We start from the raw sequence: 14,471 nt of genomic DNA on the forward strand, positions 1-14,471 counted from the left end.
AAGCTGGGTGTCGTCGGCATAGGCCATAATATTGGCTCCCAGCTCTTCAGCCAGGGAAATCAAAGGAGTCAGATAGATGTTAAAAAGCAAAGGGCTCAAAGTCGAGCCCTGAGGGACTCCAGTTGCGACCTCCCTGGCCAAGGATGAGAAAGGAGGTATCCAGACTTGCTGGGTACGAGCATCCAAAAAGGACTCCAGCCACGTCCACACTGCCCCAGAAATGCCAATGGCGGAAAGGCTGGAAAGGAGAAGCTGGTGAGAGACTGTTTCGAAGGGGGCAGAGAAGTCCAATAAAATCAGAGCCTCTCTGCTGCCTCCATCCAAGCACTCCCTGATTGCCTCTGCCATTTCCACTAGTGATGTCTGTGTACTATAAGATGTTCTGAAACCTGACTGGGCTGGATGTAAAGCCCAGAGGATTCCACAAAGGCATCTAGTTGGCAAAAGGCCACTTTCTCGCAGACTTTCGCCAATGCAGGTAGTAAAGAAATAGGGCGATAGTTGGCAGGAACAGCGGGGTCCGCCGTCAGCTTCTTAAGGAGAGGAAGAAGCTTGGCTTGTTTCCACTGTCCCGGCACAATCGCCGCCTGAAGTGACCAGTTGACAATGGTCGTTACTTCAGTGAAAACAACATCAGCCACTCCTGCTAGGACTCTAGCCAGACACGGGTCAGAGGGTGAGCCTGACTTGAGAGATTTCAGAATAGAAAGAATGTCAGACTCCTCAGCCAGAGTAAACTGCGAGAGTGATGTGTTAAGGGGGATACAGAGGGGAGTTAATGGGAGGGGGTTCAAAAGTGGCACTGATAGATCCAAGCATTCTTGGATTGTTTGTATCTTATGAATAAAGAATGCTGACAGCTCCTCACACCTTCCTGCGGAGGCTGGAGTGGCCTTGTGTTCCCCACAAGGTGACATAAAGCTATTAACAATAGAGAAAATCTATTTTCCGTTGTTATTGGCTTTCATTATTCTATCAGCGTAAAAAACGCTCCTAGCTTTCCTGACCGCTGTATAGTAGAGTCTCTATGCTGCACGCAACTCGGACTTAGCTGCAGGACAGTAGGCAGTCCTCCACTGACGTTCCAACTTCTTACAGCCCAGTTTCATCTCCTTTAATGCAAGGGAGTACCAGGGCTGAGAGGGAGAAGGCCAGTGAACCTTAGTAGATAGAGGTTTGCCTGAGGATTCGACCCCCCGGCTAACCCAGGTGTTAAACCGGTCAACCGCCTCCTCCAAGCTGGCAGCAGGGTTGACCTGAGAGTGCCTAAGGGCCTCCATTAATCCCAAAATATCAACCTTACGGGTGGGGGGGCCAGATGGAACAGGTCACCTACAAGAAGGTTTCCCCATATCCCAAGAGAAGGTAATCAGGGAATGATCAGACCAGGAGACAGGCAATGGATCTTCCGTATGCAATTCAAAATTTGAACATACCAGGTCAATCAGATGACCCCTTGAGTGGGTGGGCTTGGAGACCCACTGGGTCAGCTGTGTCTTGGCCAGAAGGTCCAATAGAGCCGTGGCGTCAGGGCACTCCGGGTTATCTAAATGAATGTTGAAATCGCCCAAAAGGAGGAATTTAGGGAAGCGCAGGGCCCGTCCAGCGATAGCCTCCTCCAAAGTCTTTAGGAAGGCACCAATCTGGCCAGGGGCGGTAAATCAGCATACCACCCTGTGTGAAATGGGGCGATAGGGACACAAAATAGTGCCTCCTCCTCTCGCCTTTTTGATCTTGGGCACCAGCAGCAGTCTCTGATTATTAGAGCTCAGAGACCTCCTTAAAACTTACAAGATGAGTAAGTTCCTGATGATGATTGGGCCTTTTCCGTGTATGGTCCAATGCACAATGCATGGAGCCTTAAAGTGGATTCTCCTTTGGACTAGCAGCTAATTTAGGGCTGCTAGAGCAGATCTTGCTGATTGGTGCTTGGGTATTTAGAGAAGAATTCTTGCAGCGGCATTCTGCACAACTTGGAGGCTTTTTATGACGTATTTAGGACGTCCTAGATAGGGGGAGTGCCCATAGTTTTGTTGTGAATTTATTAATTCTGTACCACTACCCTCCTTGTGGATGCAGGTAGCATCTGTAAGATTTTTCTGAGATCTCATCATGCCAATGAGGCCCTGGCCAATTATGTGCCTGATAGGCGTTTTGGTGCTCCCTAGTACGAGCACGAAGAAAACGTCATCTGTAATGCGGATGGACGTTTTCTTTGTGCTCGTACTAGGGAGTACCAAAACGCCCATCAGGCGTATAATTGCGAAGCAAGGGCAACATAAATTCAGGGCCCTTCTGAATGCAACGCGAAGGCTGTGGCTATTCTGTCATAGCAATTTAAGGTAGAAGACAGGAATACACAAGCCGATTGCTGTGAACTTTTTTAGGAGTACCTGATGTGAATCGCTCATTTGGACGAAATGTACTTTCAATATGCGGTGTTCTGGATCGTGTTATGTTATGTTGAGCATTGTAATTAGTTGAACCCTGGAGTGAGTGATTTATTATCTTGCTGAGAGTTTGGATTACACATGCCTGAATATTTTGCCCTGAAGAAGTCCCGTGAAACAAGGACGAAACGCGTAGGCTGTGTTGTAGTTTTGTCAAGTCTTTTGTACGATGTTGTTGTGACGCATGAATAAAATGGAAAAAGAAAAAATAAATTTTTTGGGGAGAAAAGAATGTTCATGTCGTCTCCTCACGTGCAATATTGACTTTGAATATAAATGCATAATATATGCTATAGAAGTGGGGACTCTTTGCTAATAGTTTTTGTTGTAGCAAAACATTTATTACTTTAGGTCAATGTGCTCCCCTAACTTTGTATTTGTGTCACAAGTTCAGGCCGACCACAATGGAGCACAGGACAGCTACAGGGACAGAGTTAGGCCCTCTGAGTAGGAGTATCTCATATTACCGTTCAGAGTGTTGTGAGGTCCTGCGTTGAGGATTCATCGGTTCCAAGGGGCTGCGAAGCTGCGAAGCTGCGAAGCTGCAATGAGATATCCTGAATCATCGTCAAGGATGGCATCAATGAGGCCTTGTGATGCAGAGTCTGGCATGAAGGATGCATTGTGCAGTCGAGGTGATGCATTGGTTCCGTGGAGCTGCGAGTCTGTGATGCAAGTACATTCGTCATTGTCGAGGCTGTAGTCAATGAGAAATTTGCGATGAGAGGGCCTGCGGAGGGAAAGCTTCTTAGAGCGGACAAGATACATGTTTGAAAGGGCTACTTAAGTGGGTGGCACACTAAGTGCAGCTGGCCCAATAGTAGCATTTTATTTACAGGCCCTGGGTACATGTAGTAACACTTTACTAGGAACTTATAAGTAAATTAAGTAAGCCAATTGGGAATAAGCTAATTGTTGGACAGGCCTCGTGGCCGGCCAGTCCCCTCCCCGCATGGCGGGTCGCGGACCCCTACTCCTCCTGCTCCTTGGACAAGAACCACCCTTGCAGCCCGCCGGGGCAACACCCAGCCCTTCCCCGACGGAACCTTGGCTCCTGAACACCACTGTATCGGCTGGCCCGGGGCCCTCCCAGAACCCCGGTCTCCGGCCCAGCCGCCATCTTGGACACTACGCGACTAGGCCTCGTGGCCTCAGGTCGACCTCAGCCTCGGGCCCAACCAGGCCCCGACATTGAGGCACCACCATCCACCAAGGGGGTGAAGAGACCACTTGGCAGGTCAATGGGAGAAGGAGTGTCGATGGCTCCCCTCCGCCAGGTGTCGATCGCCCCCAGCCTCCCCGGGCGCTGGCTCCACCCCCCTGCTGGGTATCTGGACTCCCTCATCCCGGACCTCCCGACCTCCAAGTGCGAGGGTCAGGACATCAAAGGGCGCCAGACCTATAACTGGGGCTGCTCCAGAGCAGGAAGGCAGTTGTATCCTGGAGTCGAGAGACACCGAGACAAACTCATCCTTCGAGGCCTGCTGGCGCTGCCACGGCTCCTCTTCGTGAACCACCATCTTCCAGGCCTGCTGGCGCTGCCGCGGCCCTCCTCGTCGTGAACCATCTTCCAGGCCTGCTGGCGCTACAGCGGCCCTCCCCGTCGTGAACCATCTTCCAGGCCTGCTGGCGCTGCCGCGACCCTTCTTGTCGTGAACCATCTTCGAAGCCTGCTGGCGCTGCCGCGCCCCTTCTCATCGTGAACCATCTACAAGGCCTGCTGGCGCTGCCGCGGCCCGCAGTACGAACCCTCCAGCTCGAGGATTGTGAGCTCTACCTTTTACTGCTTCCGTACCGGACCGGTACTCAGACTGTCCCGCTACCCCTTTTCCCCAAAGAGACTAGATTTGACGGGATCCTCGTATCCTGGTCCTGCTGTACCGCTACTTACCTTGCCTAAAGATATACATAAAAGTGTGCAGAACTTATCCTTGTGTGGTGTCTATCTGTGGGGGGGAAGTTACTTGTCTGTACGATTACCGGAGAGGGCCCTCGCCGGAGGCCTCTCCCCCTGTACTCGGCCGACCCTCCGGGTCCCCGTCTAACACTAATGTTACTATTTGGTAAGGATTAGGCACATGCACCTTATCACTGGTTAGCAGTGGCAAAGCTTACAGAGTCCTAAGATCAACAAAAATAGGAGGGGTAAAGGCAAAATGTTTGGGGAAGACCGTCCTGAGGCTGACAGGCCTAACATCTACCCTCTAAGAAGAAGCAGAACCTTCTCTGAACTATCCTCTACGAAGAAACAGAACATTTTGTGATCCACCCTCTACGAAGTAGAACCTTCTGTGATCGATCCCATAACAAGCAGCAGACTCTAAGAAGACGTTGAATCTTCTGTAATCTATCCTCTAAGAAGAAGCAGAACAACCTTTGGTGACATCTCCTCTAAGAATCAGAACATTCTGTGATCTACCCTCTTAGAAGAAAATCCTTCTGTGATAAAATCTTGATGAAGCAGAACGTTTTGTGATCTACCCACTAAGAAGAAGCTGAACCGTCTGTGATCCACCCTCTAAGAAGAAGCTGAACCTTTTGTGACCTGCTTTCTAAGAAGAAGCAGAACCTTCAATGATCTATCCTTTAAGAAAAAAAATCCTTCTGTGATATATCTTTGAAGAAGCAGAAGCTCTGTGAGCTCCCTTCTAATAAGAAGCAGAACTTTCTGTGATCAATCTTCAAAGAAGTAGAACCTTCTGTTACCTACCGTCTAATAAATAACAGAACCTTATGTGATCTGTCCTCTAAGAAGCAGACCCTTCTGGATCCACCCTCTAAGAAGCAGCACCATCTGCGATCCACCCACTATGAAGCAGCACCATCTGCGATCCACCCTCTAAGACGTAGAGCCTTGTGTGATCTATCCCGTAAGAAGCAACAGAACCTTTTGCGATCTATCCTCTAAGAAGAAGCAGAACCTTTGGGACCTACCCACTAAGAAGACGCGGAAGCAGAACATTCTGTGATCTACCCTCTGAAAAGAAGCAGAACCTTTTTCTGATCCACCCTCTAAGAAGAACAAGAAGATGATCCTCCAGGGATCGACCCCCCAAGAAGGAGGGGGGGTCTTTTGTCTACTCTCTAGGAGGTCTTAATCCATTCTGCTCTCTCTGCTCTTTAACTCTGGCATATGCCTGTAAGCCTTAAAATGTCTCCAGTCGTTTATCTCCAACAGGTTTCCCTACACTCCTTCTACTCACCCATTGCCCAGTTACCTATGGAGCCATGTAGAGATCCACACCGAGTCCAGCTCTCTTCATCATTTACATCTCCCCTCTGGACGATCCAGTTAGATCTTCCGGTTCAACATTTTGTTTTATGTTGATGATAAGCAGATTATTGTGGCGATTGCTAACAACTAAATGTCAGAGGTCCTCATGTTCGGCAAACGTTCCCACACTTGATAGACTTGCTGGTTGGCCAGAAGAGTTAGGCCTGCTGCCACCACTCTTTAAGTCTGCAAAAACATAGGCTATTTTCTAGATCAAAATCTCGCCAATCAAGTCATTCAGGTCTCTGCATGCTGCCAAATTTTCATAAAGACTTCTCCTGTCTTTCATTGTCTATCTGCGAAACTGTTGTCCAGGCTCTTATCGCATTGTGCTTGGACTATGGGAACACCCTGTACTTTAGCATCTCTAATCTTCTTCTACACCATCTGCTTGTGACTCAGAACTATGCTGTCCATCTCATTCTCAATCCCTTTGCATGATCCCACATGTTTCAGCATCTTATAAACTTGCACTGGCTCCCCAGGCTCAAACGTGCCTGAATTAAAATCTTATGTATTGCCCAAAAAGCACACCATCAACTTGCATGCAATTCACTATCCGCCAGCCTTGAACTAGACTCCACCCCTCGCATTTACCAATGTAAGACTGGAGCTAGATCCTTTTCCCACTTTGCTACTGAAAACTGGAACCTGCTACCAGGCCATATTAGTCGGATCTCTGATTTCTCCCATTTTAAGAATTCCTTGAATCCCTAATAATAATAGAGGAAACAAAACCTTCTGTGACCTTCTCTCTAATAAGGAGAACTAACTTCTGTGATCTACCTTCTAAGAAAGCGTGGACAATTCTGTGATCTACCTTCTAAAAGGGAGTGGATCTTCTGAGATTTACACTCTAAGAGGAACAGAATCCTATGTGATCTGCCCTCTAAGGAAGAGTAGAACCTTGTTTGATCTACCCTTTAAGAAGGAGCATAATTGTCTGTGATCTGCCCCCTAAGAAGGAGCAGAATCTTCTGTGATTTACTTTCTAAGAAGGATTGAAACCCTCTGTGATCCACCCTTTTATAACGTGCAGAATCATCTGTGATTTACCCTTTAACATAGAGTGGAAGCTTCTGTGACCCACCCTTTTAGAAAGTGCAGAATCTTCTGTGATTTACCCTCTAAGAAAGAGTGGAAGCTTCTTTAAGTAGTAGCAGACTCGTCTGTGATCTTCCCTCAAAGAAGGAGCAGAATCTTCTGTGATCTACCTTCTAAGAAGGAGCACAACTCTCTGTGATCTACCCTCTAACAAGGAGCAGAACTCTGTGATCTATCCTTTATGAAGGAGCGAATCCTTCTGTGATCTACCCTCTAAGAAGGAGCATAACTCTCTGTGATCTATCCTTTACGAAGGAGCGAAACCTTTTGTGATCTACCCTCTAAGAAGGAGCACAACTCTCTGTGATCTATCCTTTATGAAGGAGCAAAACCTTGTGTGATCTATCCTCTAAGAAGGAGCAGAACTCTGTGATCTATCCTTTATGAAGGAGAAAAGCCTTCAGTGATTTACCCTCTAAGAAGTGGAACTCTGTGATCTATCCTTTACGAAGGAACAAATCCATCTGTGATCTACCCTCCAAGAAGGAGCAACACCTTCAGCGATCTACCCTCTAAAGAGTGATACCTTCTATTATCTAACATTTGGGAATGAGAAGAACCTTCTGTGACCTTACCTTGGTAAGCAGTGGCACCTTCTGTAATCTGCAATTCTGGTAGTAGCAGAACTTTCTGTGACCCATTACCTAGAAAGAGTGAAACCTTCAGTTACCTAAACTCTAGAAATGAGTTCCTATTTCAGTGATCTACCTTCCAGAAAGCAACCAAAACTTCTGTGATCTATCCTTTAGGAAGAAAACAAACCTTCTATTACTAATGCGTTAGGAAGGTGTGCAATACTCTGATTTACCTTATAAGACGGAGCGGACCACCTGTAATCTACCCTATTGGTAGTAGCAGAAAGTTCTGTGAGCCACCCTCTTCAAGAGCAAAATGTTTTGTTACCTACACTCTAGGAGGGTAATCTACCTTTGAGGAAGGAGCAAAACCTTCTGTGATCTACCCTCTAGGAAGGAGCAGATCTCTGTGAGCTATCCTTTATGAAGGAGTGAAACCTTCGTAAAGGATAGATCAGAAGAGGTTTTGCTCCTTAATAAAGGAAAGATCCTTTATGAAGGAATGAATCCTTCTGTGATCTACCCTCTAAGAAGGAGCAGAACTCTGTGATCTATCCTTTACGACGAAGTGATACCTTCTGTGATCTACCCTCTAAGAAGGAGCAGAACTCTCTGTGATCTATCCTTTACGACGAAGTGAAACTTTCTGTGATCTACCCTCGAGCAGAACTCTGTGATTTATCCTTTATGAAGGAGTGAAACCTTGTGTGATCTACCCTCTAAGAAGGAGTGGAACTGTGATCTATCCTTTATGAAGGAGCAAAACCTTGTGTGATCTATCCTCTAAGAAAGAGCAGATCTCTGTCATCTATCTTTTATGAAGGAGCTAAACCTTCTGTGATCTACCCTCTAAGAAGGAGCAACACCTTCAGTGATCTACCCTCTAAAGAGTGATACCTTCTATTATCTAACATTTGGGAATGAGAAGAACCTTCTGTGACCTACCCTTGGTAAGCAGTGGCACCTTCTGCAATCTGCAATTCTGGTAGTAGCAGAACTTTCTGTGACCCATCCCCTAGAAAGAGTGAAACCTTCAGTTACCTAAACTCTAGAATTGAGTTCCTATTTCAGTGATCTACCTTCTAGAAAGCAACCAAACCTTCTGTGATCTATCCTTTAGGAAGAAACAAAACCTTCTATTACTAATGCTTTAGGAAGGTGTGCAATACTCTGTGATTTACCTTATAAGACGGAGTGGACCACCTGTAATCTACCCTATTGGTAGTAGCAGAAAGTTCTGTGAGCCACCCTCTTCAAGAGCAAAATGCTCTGTTACCTACACTCTAGGAGGGTAATCTACCTTTGAGGAAGGAGCAAAACTGTCTGTGATCTACCCTCTAGGAAGGAGCAGATCTCTGTGATCTATCCTTTATGAAGGAGCGAAACCTTCGTAAAGGATAGATCAGAAGAGGTTTTGCTCCTTAATAAAAGAAAGATCTTTATGAATGAATAAATCCTTCTGTGATCTACCCTCTAAGAAGGAGCAACACCTTCAGTGATCTATCCTTTAGGAAGGAGCAGATCTCTGTGATCTATCCTTTATGAAGGAGTGAAACCTTCGTAAAGGATAGATCACAAGAGGTTTTGCTCCTTAATAAAGGAAAGATCCTTTATGAAGGAATGAATCCTTCTGTAATCTACCCTCTAAGAAGGAGCAGAACTCTGTGTAATCTATGTGATCTATCCTTACCAAGGGGCAAAACCTTCTGTGATCTACCCTCTAAGAAGGAGCAGAACTCTGTGTAATCTATGTGATCTATCCTTACCAAGGGGCAAAACCTTCTGTGATCTACCCTCTAAGAAGGAGCAGAACTCTGTGTGATCTATCCTTTATGGTGGAACGAAACCTTCTGGGATCTACTCTCTAAGAAGGAGCATAACTCTGATCTATCCTTTATGAAGGAGTGAAGCCTTCAGTGATCTACTCTCTTAGGAGTTGAACTCTCTTTGATCTATCCTTTACGAAGGAGCGAAACCTTCTGTGATCTACCCTTTAAGAACGAGTAACACCTTCAGTGATCTACCCTCTAAGAAAGAGCAGATCTCTGTGATCTATCCTTTACGAAGGAGCAAAACCTTCTGGGAGCTACCCTCTAGGAAGGAGCAGATCTCTGTGATCAGTCCTTTACGAAGGAGCGAAACCTTCTGGGAGCTACCCTTCTAAGAAGGAGCAGAACTCTGTGATCTATCCTTTAGGAAGGAACGAAACCTTCTGTGATCTATCCTCTAAGAAGGAGCAGAACTCTGATCTATCCTTTATGAAGGAACAAAACCTTCTGTGATCTACCCTCTAAGAAGGAGCAACACCTTCAGTGATCTACCCTCTAAAGAGTGATACCTTCTATTATCTAACATTTGGGAATGAGAAGAACCTTCTGTGACCTACCCTTGGTAAGCAGTGGCACCTTCTGTAATCTGCAATTCTGGTAGTAACAGAACTTTCTGTGACCCATCACCTAGAAAGAGTGAAACCTTCAGTTACCTAAACTCTAGAAATGAGTTCCTATTTCAGTGATCTACCTTCTAGAAAGCAACCAAACCTTCTGTGATCTATCCTTTAGGAAGAAAACAAACCTTCTATTACTAATGCGTTACTCTGTGATTTACCTTGTAAGACGGAGTGGACCACCTGTAATCTACCATATTGGTAGTAGCAGAAAGTTCTGTGAGCCACCCTCTTCAAGAGCAAAATGTTCTGTTACCTACACTCTAGGCGGGTAATCTACCTTTGAGGAAGGAGCAAAACCTTCTGTGATTTACCCTCTAGGAAGGAGCAGATCTCTGTGATCTATCCTTTATGAAGGAGCGAAACCTTCGAAAAGGATAGATCACAAGAGGTTTTGCTCCTTAATAAAGGAAAGATCATTTATGAAGGAATGAATCCTTCTGTAATCTACCTCTAAGAAGGAGCAGAACTCTGTGTGATCTATGTGATCTATCCTTACCAGGGGGCGAAACCTTCTGTGATCTACCCTCTAAGAAGAAGCGGAACTCTCTGTGATCTATGTGATCTATCCTTACCAAGGAGCAAAACCTTCTGTGATCTACCCTCTAAGAAGGAGCAGAACTCTGTGTGATCTATGTGATCTATCCTTACCAGGGGGCGAAACCTTCTGTGATCTACCCTCTAAGAAGGAGATTAACTCTGTGTGATCTATGTGATCTATCCTTACCAAGGAGCAAAACCTTCTGTGATCTACCCTCTAAGAAGAAGCGGAAATCTGTGATCTATCCTTTACGAAGGAACAAATCCTTCTGTGATCTACTCTCTAAGAAGAAGCAGAACTCTCTGTGATCTATCCTTTAGGAAGGAGCAAAACCTCCTATGATCTATCATCTAAGAAGGAGCAGAACTCTGTGTGATCTGTGTGATCTATTCTTACCAAGGAGCGAAACCTTCTGTGATCTACCCTCTAAGAAGGAGCAGAACTCTGTGTGATCTATCCTTTATGGTGGAACGAAACCTTCTGTGATCTACTCTCTAAAAAGGAGCAGATCTCTGTGATCTATCCTTTACGAAGGAGCGAAACCTCCTGTGATCTATCATCTAAGAAGGAGCAGAACTCCGATCTATCCTTTATGAAGGAGTGAAGCCTTCAGTGATCTACTCTCTAAGGAGTGGAACTCTCTGTGATCTATCCTTTACGAAGGAGCGAAACCTTCTGTGATCTATCATCTAAGAAGGAGCAGAACTCTGTGTGATCTGTGTGATCAATCCTTACCAAGGAGCGAAACCTTCTGTGTTCTACTCTCTAAGAAGTAGCAGAACCCTGTGATCTATCCTTTACGAAGGAACGAATCCTTCTGTGATCTACCCTCTAAGAAGGAGCAGAACTCTGTGATCTATCCTTTATGAAGGAACAAAACCTTCTCGGAGCTACCCTCTAGGAAGGAGCAGATCTCTGTGATTAGCCCTTTACGAAGGAGCGAAATCTTCTGGGAGCTACCCTTCTAAGAAGGAGCAGAATTCTGTGAACTATCCTTTATGAAGGAACAAACCCTTCTGGGAGCTACCCTCTAAGAAGGAGCAGAACTCTGTGATCTATCCTTTACGAAAGAATGAATCCTTCTATGATCTACCCTCTAAGAAGGAGTGGAACTCTCTGTGATCTATCCTTTATGAAGAAACAAACCCTTCTGGGAGCTACCCTCTAGGAAGGCGCAGACGCCGAATTGGAGACTGTTCAGAGATTGAAAAATTCATGATTGGCCGGAAGGTGCATCACCTTAACCTGCTGCAAAGATTTACACTGGTTGGCTTGGAGGGTGTTCGGCAGTGAAGGACAGAAACTGTAGGATACACATTTACAAAAAAGAGATTTGACTAAGTCGGATTTCAATATCAAAAACTGAAGATCTCTCAGCAAAGGCAGCTGGAATCTAGACAGCTGGACTATTTTGGGTGGGCTACGTTTTTACACTTTCAAGGAAGAAGCTTCCAGTGTCTGGAAACAGTATGGAAACACTGTGCAAGGTACATATCTCTTGGGACCAGATGCTGCCAAAGGGGTGCACGTGTGAGTTGCAAGCAAGAGGCAAGATCCTGATTACTTGGAGAGCTTTCTAGATGTGTTTGCATGCAGGAGGTTGGTGTGGGTGATCTCAGTGGCTGTAATGGTGCCTGTTGGGATGTAGTGAGAACATTTGAGAGGGACCCCTTGAAGCTATCAAGGGAATTGAGGTACTTGCACCGAAGAAAACAGGATTCACTTAACCCAACAATCAATAAATAGTATGGATACAGTGGTTAACAATGCACTAAAATATTGAATACAACGTTCTATATATTACAATAGCATTTTACTATTAAAAAAATTTGTTTTGTACAAATTTTATTGTACCCAATATAAAAACTGCCTAAGACTTACACAATTATAACACAATAGGACTAATCCTTACTTTATCCAATTAAAAACATATAATTCACATAAAAATCATTACTAATACATAGCAATTATGACCAGCATAATCGAGACAGACACAAATGTAAGACACAATGCTTGTCAAATCCAAGTGTACATCAGATCAGATTCAAAGACACTATGGTTAATACATGATTCAAGCCTGTGTTTTAAAGTGACTTGATAATCTTGTAGATATCTTCAGTGATCCCAGTGTTACAGAGGGAGGCCATGTTTATCCAACAGGCTGTTTTACCCTTCTTTCTTGCTACAGGTTGAAGAAAGAGACAGTGCAGAGAGTAAACGTGGTGGCAGCAGAGTTTCGGAAAGTGTCAGGCAGTCAGATGGCAGAGACAACTAAGCGCACCATCCGGGAGAACGTGTCCATCTGCGCACAGCTGGCCAAGATGTCTGAAAAGAGCATGGAGCTGATCCAAGAGAATGACCACCTAAAGGAGATGCAGACCCAGCAGCGCCGGCAGATTGAGCTGTTGGAGCATAATGAAAAAGAGCTAGTGAAGACCAACCTGAGCAGCCAGAAGGTAAGAAGGAGCTCACCCTCCATCCACCTCCTGTCTTGGGCGTGTGGTATGTCCTCACTTTAGGGGCTCCAGTCTTGATCCTTCAGGCCAGGGAGTGTTGCTTGTCCTCTCTTCAGGGGCTTATGTCCCATGCCTCTTGTAGGACTACTGCTCCCGTTAGCTCTTGGGCTCACAGACAGGGAGTGGGGCTTGTACTCCATTAAGGGAATCCAGCATTTGACATCAAAGCCAGGCTGTGGTGTTTGTCCTCCCTTTAGGGACTCTAGTCCTTGACCTTGTAGCCAGAGTGTAGTACGGTGGCTTCACAGGTTTTCAGCTCTGGGGCTTATACCCAGGGTGTGTGATGGGTGCTTCCTTCAGGGGTTTCAGCTCTGGGCCTCATAGCCAGGGTGTGTGACGGGTTCTTCCAAAGGGGTTTCAGCTGTGGGGCTCATGTCCAGGATGGGGGGGCGGGTGCTTCCTTCAGGGGTTTCATCTCTTGGCTCATGGACTCGGTGTGGAACGTGTGCTCCCATCAAAGTGTCCAGGCCTTGGCCTCGTAGCCAGGGGGTGGGACGTGTACCTCCTTTACAGGTTTCAGCTCTGGGGCTCATGGCCAGGATGTGGTGCGGGTGCTCCCTTCAGGGACTCCAGCCCTTGGCTTCATAGCCAGGGTGTGGGACGTGTGCTCCTGTCAGGGGCTTTCCTTGGCTTCATTGCCAGGGTGTGGGACATGTGTTTCTTTCAAGGGTTTCAGCTTTGGGGGCCATGGACTGGGTGTGGGTTGCATGCACTCACCAGAGAATCCAGCCCCTGTCCTCGCAGCAAGGGTGTGGGATGGGTACTTCGTTTTGGCGTTTCAGGTCTAGGGCTCGTGGCCAGGGTGTGGGATGTGTGCTGTCTTCAGGTATTTCAACTCTGGGGCTCATGTCCAGGGTGTGGACCCGAGAAAAATGAGGGACTACCGAGATTTAACTGAGAGAAGGAAGGGCCAGGAATCGAAACCGGAGGCCTCAAGACCAGGACCATGAATGTGGGTCAAAGCTACCATGGCCCTGGAATCAAACAGAAGGTGCCCGCCTGGAGAACCTCGCAGGAGCAGGAAGGTGTCTCGGGTGCCCTCGGGGAGCGACAGCGAGGCCTGGGACCGCGGCTGACTGGAACTTGTAGGGGAAGAGGAGCCGATTGCAACGGGGCACCAGAGGTGGTGTCGGCTGCGTTCGTCCCCTAGTGATGTGCGGGGCAGTGAGAAACAACTCCAGAGGCTGAGAGGTGATGTATGGGTTCCGGGAGCCCATGGGGCCCTCCTGCTGTCGAGCCTGTGACAGCTGGGTGCTGTGAGGTGCCGCGGTCTGGAGATCCGTACTCCGTGGGTGATCAACCCAGCAGTATCTAGCAGTAACATAGACAACAGGGGTCCAGATTCTCAGATTGGGGTCCGGAGCTGGGGTTTGTCTCTCCTTGCTGCTCACTGGAGCATGGGGGATCTGAGTTATTCACGCTGCCGGAGGAGGTGGGCCAGCAGAGGCCTCTGAATAGCGTGAAGGCGCCTGGCACCGATGGAGAGACTGCAGGCGTCCGCCTCGATTTGGTGGCGGTGGCAGGACAAGTGAAATAAGGCCCCAATGCCAGGCATATGACGTGAT

The 14,471-nt window shown here is 46.8% G+C and overlaps 1 protein-coding gene across 2 annotated transcripts in view; it reads left to right on the forward strand.

The window, feature by feature from the left end:
• Window positions 1-14,471, forward strand: part of CFAP157 (cilia and flagella associated protein 157) — a 681,435-nt gene that overhangs the window by 277,717 nt on the left and 389,247 nt on the right. For both annotated transcript variants that reach the window (XM_086924933.1, XM_086924934.1), the window contains exon 4: window positions 12,579-12,846. In XM_086924933.1, coding sequence (XP_086781059.1) covers window positions 12,579-12,846 — 268 coding nt within the window. The remainder of the gene's footprint in view (window positions 1-12,578; window positions 12,847-14,471) is intronic.

This window comes from Lissotriton vulgaris, chromosome 5 (genome assembly GCF_964263255.1).
Source record: "Lissotriton vulgaris chromosome 5, aLisVul1.2, whole genome shotgun sequence".
Lineage (NCBI taxonomy): Eukaryota > Metazoa > Chordata > Amphibia > Caudata > Salamandridae > Lissotriton > Lissotriton vulgaris.